At 40.3% G+C, this 11,026-nt stretch overlaps 1 protein-coding gene across 1 annotated transcript in view; it reads left to right on the top strand.

Moving 5' to 3' along the window:
• Nucleotides 1-56: 56 nt before the first annotated feature.
• LOC113470607 overlaps nucleotides 57-11,026 on the top strand; it is a gene marked incomplete at its 5' end in the record, with an annotated part of 14,889 nt that continues 3,919 nt past the window's right edge. The window contains 2 exons of the mRNA XM_026829164.1: nucleotides 57-201; nucleotides 933-1,069. Coding sequence (XP_026684965.1) covers nucleotides 57-201; nucleotides 933-1,069 — 282 coding nt within the window. The remainder of the gene's footprint in view (nucleotides 202-932; nucleotides 1,070-11,026) is intronic.

Here is an 11,026-nt window from a genome sequence, read left to right as displayed (position 1 = left end):
CAAAGTGTACATTGTGACGTTACTAATCATGCTAACTCACGTTTCTTAATCCCTAGGTATGAACGATCCTCACGTGACATCACTCATTCTGGAAATATTCTCCGAGCAAAGTGTACATTGTGACGTCACGAATATAGCCAAAACCTCCGGCCTCATCTACCACGGCATCCTGCTGACTGAGAACAAACTGCTGATCCACAGGTAGTTTCCTTTTTAGTCCGTCGGTACATAGGTACTGATTTTCTCTAATCACTACGGGCTAAAAAATTCCCGGAGGGACGGACCCTGCTTAAAAAAAAAAACCTACAACCAGTTAATTTAGTACCATTGTCTATCTAGGGGACGTTAAACAGAAAGTAGACTAGCGTCTGGCTGTGGGACTATAAACAGGGAGGAGAACAGCTAACCCTAACCGGCCTAGCTAGCTGATAGTTTCGAATATCAAAGTCAAAGGGTTCTCTCTGCTTTGAAGAACAAGCACACGTTTTCACCATGGTTGACTGCGGTTCAGGACGAGCCAATTAAATATGTGGCTTGAGACCATGAAATCAAACTGATCCCAAGGGTAAGGAAAACCTAGATCCTTGACAAAATGGAGTGTGCCTGAAGGCATGTGTGGGGTATAGTCATATTTCTAATTTATTCCCCTGGGGGCGTACATTCGAAGTCATATTTCTCCCCCCTGTATTTTGTAAATTGTGTGTAACGTTTATGGTGGATTTCACTAATGACTTAATGAGAGATTTCGAGATTTCACTAATGGGAGATTTTTTAATGATCAAAAATATAGTTTTTAATCATGCAAACAGGAGTTTCGAAAAACTCCTACCTTTTGGATCATTAAAAATTCCCCCATTAGTGAAATTTCTCAATAGTCACAGGTAATATCCACCATTAATGTTTTAACTAACTCTATAAATTGAATTGCACAGTCCGCACAGTGATAAGCTGGTTGAATCAGCACCTCGGGAAGATGAAGACGAATCAGCACGGAAAATAATCAAACTGGGGGATGAGCATGTGATCAGTGCGTGTCATATGGAGCTGATTGATCTGTATAAGAGTATAGGTGAGTCATTGAGTCAACAATTGGTGAGTCACTGAGTCAACAATTGGTTAGTCACTGAGTCAATAATTGGTGAGTCACTGAGTCAACAGTTGGTGAGTCACTGAGTCAATAATTGGTGAGTCACTGAGTCAACAGTTGGTGAGTCACTGAGTCAATAATTGGTGAGTCACTGAGTCAACAGTTGGTGAGTCACTGAGTCAATAATTGGTGAGTCACTGAGTCAACAGTTGGTGAGTCACTGAGTCAATAATTGGTGAGTCACTGAGTCAACAGTTGGTGAGTCACTGAGTCAATAATTGGTGAGTCACTGAGTCAACAGTTGGTGAGTCACTGAGTCAATAATTGGTGAGTCACTGAGTCAACATTTGGTGAGTCACTGAGTCAATAATTGGTGAGTCACTGAGTCAACAATTGGTTAGTCACTGAGTCAATAATTGGTGAGTCACTGAGTCAACAATTGGTTAGTCACTGAGTCAATAATTGGTGAGTCACTGAGTCAACAATTGGTTAGTCACTGAGTCAATAATTGGTGAGTCACTGAGTCAACAATTGGTTAGTCACTGAGTCAATAATTGGTGAGTCACTGAGTCAACAATTGGTTAGTCACTGAGTCAATAATTGGTGAGTCACTGAGTCAACAATTGGTTAGTCACTGAGTCAATAATTGGTGAGTCACTGAGTCAACAATTGGTTAGTCACTGAGTCAATAATTGGTGAGTCACTGAGTCAACAATTGGTTAGTCACTGAGTCAATAATTGGTGAGTCACTGAGTCAACAATTGGTTAGTCACTGAGTCAATAATTGGTGAGTCACTGAGTCAACAATTGGTTAGTCACTGAGTCAATAATTGGTGAGTCACTGAGTCAACAATTGGTTAGTCACTGAGTCAATAATTGGTGAGTCACTGAGTCAACAATTGGTTAGTCACTGAGTCAATAATTGGTGAGTCACTGAGTCAACAATTGGTTAGTCACTGAGTCAATAATTGGTGAGTCACTGAGTCAACAATTGGTTAGTCACTGAGTCAATAATTGGTGAGTCACTGAGTCAACAATTGGTTAGTCACTGAGTCAATAATTGGTGAGTCACTGAGTCAACAATTGGTTAGTCACTGAGTCAATAATTGGTGAGTCACTGAGTCAACAATTGGTTAGTCACTGAGTCAATAATTGGTGAGTCACTGAGTCAACAATTGGTTAGTCACTGAGTCAATAATTGGTGAGTCACTGAGTCAACAATTGGTTAGTCACTGAGTCAATAATTGGTGAGTCACTGAGTCAACAATTGGTTAGTCACTGAGTCAATAATTGGTGAGTCACTGAGTCAACAATTGGTTAGTCACTGAGTCAATAATTGGTGAGTCACTGAGTCAACAATTGGTTAGTCACTGAGTCAATAATTGGTGAGTCACTGAGTCAACAATTGGTTAGTCACTGAGTCAATAATTGGTGAGTCACTGAGTCAACAATTGGTTAGTCACTGAGTCAATAATTGGTGAGTCACTGAGTCAACAATTGGTTAGTCACTGAGTCAATAATTGGTGAGTCACTGAGTCAACAATTGGTTAGTCACTGAGTCAATAATTGGTGAGTCACTGAGTCAACAATTGGTTAGTCACTGAGTCAATAATTGGTGAGTCACTGAGTCAACAATTGGTTAGTCACTGAGTCAATAATTGGTGAGTCACTGAGTCAACAATTGGTTAGTCACTGAGTCAATAATTGGTGAGTCACTGAGTCAACAATTGGTTAGTCACTGAGTCAATAATTGGTGAGTCACTGAGTCAACAATTGGTTAGTCACTGAGTCAATAATTGGTGAGTCACTGAGTCAACAATTGGTTAGTCACTGAGTCAATAATTGGTGAGTCACTGAGTCAACAATTGGTTAGTCACTGAGTCAATAATTGGTGAGTCACTGAGTCAACAATTGGTTAGTCACTGAGTCAATAATTGGTGAGTCACTGAGTCAACAATTGGTTAGTCACTGAGTCAATAATTGGTGAGTCACTGAGTCAACAATTGGTTAGTCACTGAGTCAATAATTGGTGAGTCACTGAGTCAACAATTGGTTAGTCACTGAGTCAATAATTGGTGAGTCACTGAGTCAACAATTGGTTAGTCACTGAGTCAATAATTGGTGAGTCACTGAGTCAACAATTGGTTAGTCACTGAGTCAATAATTGGTGAGTCACTGAGTCAACAATTGGTTAGTCACTGAGTCAATAATTGGTGAGTCACTGAGTCAACAATTGGTTAGTCACTGAGTCAATAATTGGTGAGTCACTGAGTCAACAATTGGTTAGTCACTGAGTCAATAATTGGTGAGTCACTGAGTCAACAATTGGTTAGTCACTGAGTCAATAATTGGTGAGTCACTGAGTCAACAATTGGTTAGTCACTGAGTCAATAATTGGTGAGTCACTGAGTCAACAATTGGTTAGTCACTGAGTCAATAATTGGTGAGTCACTGAGTCAACAATTGGTTAGTCACTGAGTCAATAATTGGTGAGTCACTGAGTCAACAATTGGTTAGTCACTGAGTCAATAATTGGTGAGTCACTGAGTCAACAATTGGTTAGTCACTGAGTCAATAATTGGTGAGTCACTGAGTCAACAATTGGTTAGTCACTGAGTCAATAATTGGTGAGTCACTGAGTCAACAATTGGTTAGTCACTGAGTCAATAATTGGTGAGTCACTGAGTCAACAATTGGTTAGTCACTGAGTCAATAATTGGTGAGTCACTGAGTCAACAATTGGTTAGTCACTGAGTCAATAATTGGTGAGTCACTGAGTCAACAATTGGTTAGTCACTGAGTCAATAATTGGTGAGTCACTGAGTCAACAATTGGTTAGTCACTGAGTCAATAATTGGTGAGTCACTGAGTCAACAATTGGTTAGTCACTGAGTCAATAATTGGTGAGTCACTGAGTCAACAATTGGTTAGTCACTGAGTCAATAATTGGTGAGTCACTGAGTCAACAATTGGTTAGTCACTGAGTCAATAATTGGTGAGTCACTGAGTCAACAATTGGTTAGTCACTGAGTCAATAATTGGTGAGTCACTGAGTCAACAATTGGTTAGTCACTGAGTCAATAATTGGTGAGTCACTGAGTCAACAATTGGTTAGTCACTGAGTCAATAATTGGTGAGTCACTGAGTCAACAATTGGTTAGTCACTGAGTCAATAATTGGTGAGTCACTGAGTCAACAATTGGTTAGTCACTGAGTCAATAATTGGTGAGTCACTGAGTCAACAATTGGTTAGTCACTGAGTCAATAATTGGTGAGTCACTGAGTCAACAATTGGTTAGTCACTGAGTCAATAATTGGTGAGTCACTGAGTCAACAATTGGTTAGTCACTGAGTCAATAATTGGTGAGTCACTGAGTCAACAATTGGTTAGTCACTGAGTCAATAATTGGTGAGTCACTGAGTCAACAATTGGTTAGTCACTGAGTCAATAATTGGTGAGTCACTGAGTCAACAATTGGTTAGTCACTGAGTCAATAATTGGTGAGTCACTGAGTCAACAATTGGTTAGTCACTGAGTCAATAATTGGTGAGTCACTGAGTCAACAATTGGTTAGTCACTGAGTCAATAATTGGTGAGTCACTGAGTCAACAATTGGTTAGTCACTGAGTCAATAATTGGTGAGTCACTGAGTCAACAATTGGTTAGTCACTGAGTCAATAATTGGTGAGTCACTGAGTCAACAATTGGTTAGTCACTGAGTCAATAATTGGTGAGTCACTGAGTCAACAATTGGTTAGTCACTGAGTCAATAATTGGTGAGTCACTGAGTCAACAATTGGTTAGTCACTGAGTCAATAATTGGTGAGTCACTGAGTCAACAATTGGTTAGTCACTGAGTCAATAATTGGTGAGTCACTGAGTCAACAATTGGTTAGTCACTGAGTCAATAATTGGTGAGTCACTGAGTCAACAATTGGTTAGTCACTGAGTCAATAATTGGTGAGTCACTGAGTCAACAATTGGTTAGTCACTGAGTCAATAATTGGTGAGTCACTGAGTCAACAATTGGTTAGTCACTGAGTCAATAATTGGTGAGTCACTGAGTCAACAATTGGTTAGTCACTGAGTCAATAATTGGTGAGTCACTGAGTCAACAATTGGTTAGTCACTGAGTCAATAATTGGTGAGTCACTGAGTCAACAATTGGTTAGTCACTGAGTCAATAATTGGTGAGTCACTGAGTCAACAATTGGTTAGTCACTGAGTCAATAATTGGTGAGTCACTGAGTCAACAATTGGTTAGTCACTGAGTCAATAATTGGTGAGTCACTGAGTCAACAATTGGTTAGTCACTGAGTCAATAATTGGTGAGTCACTGTGCATAAAAAAAAAGAAACATCTCCAGAAAACATCACACTAGGGAACCCCTGCTCCATCTTCCAAGTTCAAACTTCTGAGATTTGATTGATAGTTTCTCTCTACTGAATTTTATCCACCAGGGGTTCCTAAACGAGTTACTTCTCCTGTATGGTAAAAAGCTACCCGGTGTGTATCAAGAGTATTGCTTGAATATGATTGGCTCTGTCTATACGAGAAACAAAATGGCGGACATGTGGACCCAGCTGAAGCAGATTGGGGTGCTGAACATATTGGACAATAAGTAAGTATTGTTTTTGTTTGTTTTGTTTCGTTAGATCGGAAGAGGGTCGTTTTTTTTTTTTTTTTTTTTTTTTATTGCTTTTAAGATGATTTTCGATTAGAGGGTTTTATTCACAATACAACTATCAATCGCCAGGTAGCGTGTCTGCTTAAAAAGAATTGCATACTTCTGGAATTTTATTTTTCTATATTCCAGACAGCATGAACTACTTCTAGGGGTGCTCAAACTGGTAAACGCGGTCAAAGTACATATCGACTCTGCCGCGGGCCACAATATTCTGTCTCTGGTGCGATCTGTCGCGGGCCATGTCGATTCTAACAACCCCCTCATTCGAACCCAGGTAACGAACGAAATCTTATAATTTGACGTCACAACTATCTTTTGTACTATCTTAGTATCTTTTGTAATAATATCCTTGTTAGAAGCATAGTGTCTTAGGAAAGATCCTCTTGTATTTGTATTTACTTGTTATTATGAAATAAAGAAGAAGAAAAAACTCTTTGACCTTTTCATTAGTTTTGACCTCAGATGTGGATTTTTCACAACTGTTTACGTAGCTAGGAATTGACCTTTCATTCTAATGTTTTACCCAAATACATATCCTCTATTGTAATAATTTAGTTTTCTCATTTGCCAGTCTGGTTAGCTTGGTTGGTAACGCGTCTGCCTTGTAAGCGCTAGGCCGCGAGTTCGATTCCCCGAGCGGGGAATCGAATTTTATCCTAATATCGGAGCGGCTGGCTTTCTCCTATCCTGTCTTCCTTCTCTCTTCGATTTCGGGACGATAAGACCGTAGCAGTTACAGTTCCCTCTATCAAACCTCTTCAAAAACAGTCTCGAATTATATTGAGGATAAAATTCCATACCTCTACTGGGATTGAACCCACGCCCTCCTGCTTACCAGGCGAGCGTCTTGACCACTACATCACCGAGACAGGTTTAATTTAATAATTTAATTGTCTCATTTGTTCCCTCAGGTCTATGAGTTCATATATTATGTGTATATACAGTGGTTGAACAGGGAGGGTGGGGAGGAGGATATGGAGACTGAGGAGGGAGAAGAGTGGGGGAGTGTGTGTAAGGAAGTTGTACTTAAAGGTGAGTTTGTTTTTTTCTTTTTCTTTTCTTTCCTTTCGGAATTTTTTTAAGGAAGTTGTTCTTAAAGGTAAGTTTGTTTTTTTTTTTTTTTTTTTTTTTTTTTTTTTTTTTTTTTCTCTCTCCTTTTCTTTTTAAAAATGCAAATTCTTTGTGTTATTATATCACGACTGGGTACTCACTGTAGCATAGTAAGATTTTCCCAATATCTCAATAATCCCAGCACCCAATGTTTACCTACCATGCTGGCACCGGTCGCTACGCCCATTTATATCAATGAATTTGATGGCACATTCGTTCTCTTTTGACAAAATTTTTGATGGCAAATTCGAGGAAATCAGGCTGTATGTCGTAAATTATTGGTGTAAAAAAAAGTGGATATAACTTTCGAAATTTTTTGATATTGGCTTGTTACAAGCGCATATTTCGTGAACCATCATTCCTAGAACCCTTACATGTACACCGATTGATTTCTCGTGAAAAGTTACATAGGAAAGACTTCTTGGTCATCTTAAATACTCTAATGGAAACTCTTGTAAAAAAAAAAAAAAATCATGTTGAAATATTTGGAGATATCACAGAGAGGAGAGAGGGAGCAGAGAGAACCTTCCAGTCTGAAAGCAGAAGAGAGAATGAGCTCTGACAAAAATCTAGGTCTGAAGAAACCTCCCCTTGACCCCCTACTACCAAAAACCATGTAAGGGGTCAGGGGAAATGTAGGGGGTTGAGGGGAGGATTCTCCTACATTTTGACCATAGGTTTGAAGTTCGGACTTAATTTACTCATTTCCCCTCCATTTTCATAAGTGGAAGGTCCTCATCGATTCTTCTGTAATAAGTCACCTATTCGCGGTTTGCTCGTGGTATTCGCGGTTGGCTCGCGGTATCTGCAGTTGTTCGCGGTATTCGCGATTCGCGTTTTGTGCGCAGTATCCGCGGTTTGTTCGCGGTATCTGCGGTTTGTTCGCGGTATCCGCGGTTTGTTCGCGGTATCCGCGATTCGCGTTTTGTGCGCAGTATCCGCGGTTTGTTCGCGGTATCTGCGGTTTGTTCGCGGTATCCGCGGTTTGTTCGCGGTATCCGCAGTTTGTTCGCGTGGGATGAAAAAAGATTGGAGAATTAATGTTGAACAGGCTTGGGAACATTACTTGAAGAAAAAAAAAATCTGTTGTGACGCAGTGGGAATAGGGTGGAAAATCTTGAAAAAGTAGACTGGAAATTTGGAAAAAATGGTCTGGAAAACCGAGAAAAGTCAGGGAATTTTATTTTTCCATTTTGGTAGACACCCTGATATGTCATAGCTACTCATTTTCCTCACGAGGCTGAGTGGGCCCCGCAACAGCCAGTCACGGAATCAATCATTTGGATGATACAAATTTCTTGACCCCGCCGGGAATCGAACCCGGGTCTCCCGCGTGCAAGGCGAGCGCAGTGACCACTACGCCTTGGGAGCTGACTTATTTATTTTTACTTCCCCAGGGCTAATAGATGAAGATCAATCGCTTCAAGATAAGAACTATGCTCTGCTGTCTGCACACTATCAAGATACTCCCCCAGCCGCATTACTAACTCAACTTTTCCACTCTATTTATGCGTTTTGCTGATTGAAAAGGTAAATTTCTTGTTTGGGTGGAAATAATTTCAGTTCCTTTTTTGGCAAGTATATCTGCTGTTTCGTTGCCATGTATGCCACAGTGTGCTGGGATCCACTGAAGGTTGACCTGTTTCTTTAGGGATTTGAGTTGTTGGAGCATTTTTCTTATTTCTTGTATCTCTCTTGTTGGTGTTTCGTCCATACTGACAATAGATTGAATGGCGGCTTTTGAGTCACTTAGGATTACTACCTTATTGAATTTGTGTGTTCTGAAAAGGAGTTGTTGGATGGCAAATTTTATGGCTTCGATTTTTCCATCATAGTTTGTAGTATGTGGTCCTAATCCTTTGTAGAATGCAAAAAGGTCACATGTTATGCCTGCACCTGCTCCTTTTTCTGGGTCTTGCATTGAGCCGTCTGTATACACATGGAGCCATTGTTCTGCAGGGTATTGGGTGTGGATGGTTTCAAGTGCCTTTGCTTTAGCTACAGTTGGTGCAACATCATGTTTTTTAAAGTTATCATTTTCATCAATTGTAAATGCAATTTCTTTGTGTTATTATGTCACAACTTTGGTGCTCACTGCAGCATTGTAGGATTTTTCCCAATAAGTATCTCAATAATCCTAACAACCAATGTTTACCTACCATGCTGGCACCGGTCGCTATGCGCATTTACATGTCATAGCTACTCATTTTCCTCACGAGGCTGAGTGGGCCCCGCAACAGCCAGTCACGGAATCAATCATTTGCATGATACAAATTTCTTGACGCCGCCGGGAATCGAACCCGGGTCTCCCGCGTGCAAGGCGAGTGATGTACTTATGAGTTCGAAAGTTGTGTGATGTTCACTCCACATTTTTTTTCCTTTACTTTCCACAGACTATGCATCTCATTTGTTTCCTCACCCTCTGGAAGCATGTAATTACCGGGAGCATCGTCTCCTACTCTCTTATCGACACAAGAACCTAACCTACGCCCCTCTGTTTATCAACTCACTAGCTAGCCAAGTTCTAGGCCTTAGCCAAGCCACCCTTATCGACACAAGAACCTAACCTACGCCCCTCTGTTTATCAACTCACTAGCTAGCCAAGTTCTAGGCCTTAGCCAAGCCACGGGGTATGTACATAGAATGAGTTACAAGAACCTAACCTACGCTCCTCTGTTTATCAACTCACTAGCTAGCCAAGTTCTAGGCCTTAGCCAAGCCACGGGGTAAGTACATAGAGTAAGTTACAAGAACCTAACCTACGCTCCTCTGTTTATCAACTCACTAGCTAGCCAAGTTCTAGGCTTTAGCCAAGCCACGGGGTAAGTACATAGATTGAGTTTGTAAATTGTGTGTAACGTTTATGGTGGATTTCACTAATGACTTAATGAGAGATTTCGAGATTTCACTAATGGGAGATTTTTTAATGACTCAAAAAGTAGTTTTTAATAATCCAAACAGAAGTTTTTAAAAACTCCTCCATTTTGGATCGTTAAAAATTCTCCCATCAGTGAAATCTCTCAATAGTCACAGGTAATATCCACCATTTATGTTGTAACTAACTCTATAAATTGAATTGCACAGTCCGCACAGTGATAAGCTGGTTGAATCAGCACCTCGGGAAGATGAAGGCGAATCAGCACGGAAAATAATCAAACTGGGGGATGAGCATGTGATCAGTGCGTGTCATACGGAGCTGATTGATCTGTATAAGAGTATAGGTGAGTCACTGAGTCAACAATTGGTGAGTCACTGAGTCAACAATTGGTTAGTCACTGAGTCAATAATTGGTGAGTCACTGAGTCAACATTAGGTGAGTCACTGAGTCAACATTTGGTGAGTCACTCAGTCAACATGTGGTGAGTCACTGAGTCAACATTTGGTGAGTCACTGAGTCAACATTTGGTGAGTCAGCTTTTTTTACGAATTTTTGTTGCCCCAATTCCCCCTTTTGAAAACATTTTTCATTTGGTGACTCTACACAACGCTAGGCTACTCTAAACTTGGAAAATAAAAAAAATTCTGGTGAGGACACACAAATATATAAAAAAAAAAAAAAAAAAGAAAAAACAATACATAATTATGGTAAATACTGATAAAGTTAAGTTTAAAATTAAAAGGTTCAGGTAAGTTGAAATCTAAATAAGAAGATGAATGAGAAGAGAAGGGAGGGGGAGGAGGATTAGGTAAGGGAGGAGGAGAAGAAGAAGGGGAAGAAGATGAAGAAGAGGAGAAGGAAGAGGAGGAGACGTTTCAAGCAGAACTAGACAAGTGAGACGGACAGTATATTGGCTTTCCATCGTTAGTGAGCTCCAAGGAACTTTTTCCTTGCTAGCCTAGTTAGCTCGGTTTTGGTAGCACGTCTGTCTTGCAAGTGCTAGGCCGCGGCTTCGATTCCCGCCCGGGGGCGGATTTTAATCCGAACGGACAATTTTTTTTAATTTTTACTTAATTTGTACTTAATTTTTATTTATGTATTTATTTTTTCAGACGATGTATTCTTAGTGCCCTCAGCTCCATCAGACACTTCTCAGACTAGTCTGAGTCTGATACGTAATCCGTTCTTCAAACTGAGCCGTCGATTTGTGCGGAATGCGGAACATTTGAAACGTGAAGCCATCAGCCGCCACTCTTCACGCAC

This window comes from Diaphorina citri, unplaced genomic scaffold, assembly GCF_000475195.1.
Source record: "Diaphorina citri unplaced genomic scaffold, Diaci psyllid genome assembly version 1.1 scaffold1692, whole genome shotgun sequence".
NCBI classification, from domain to species: Eukaryota; Metazoa; Arthropoda; class Insecta; order Hemiptera; family Psyllidae; genus Diaphorina; species Diaphorina citri.
This window is presented reverse-complemented; position numbering and strand designations above follow the sequence as displayed.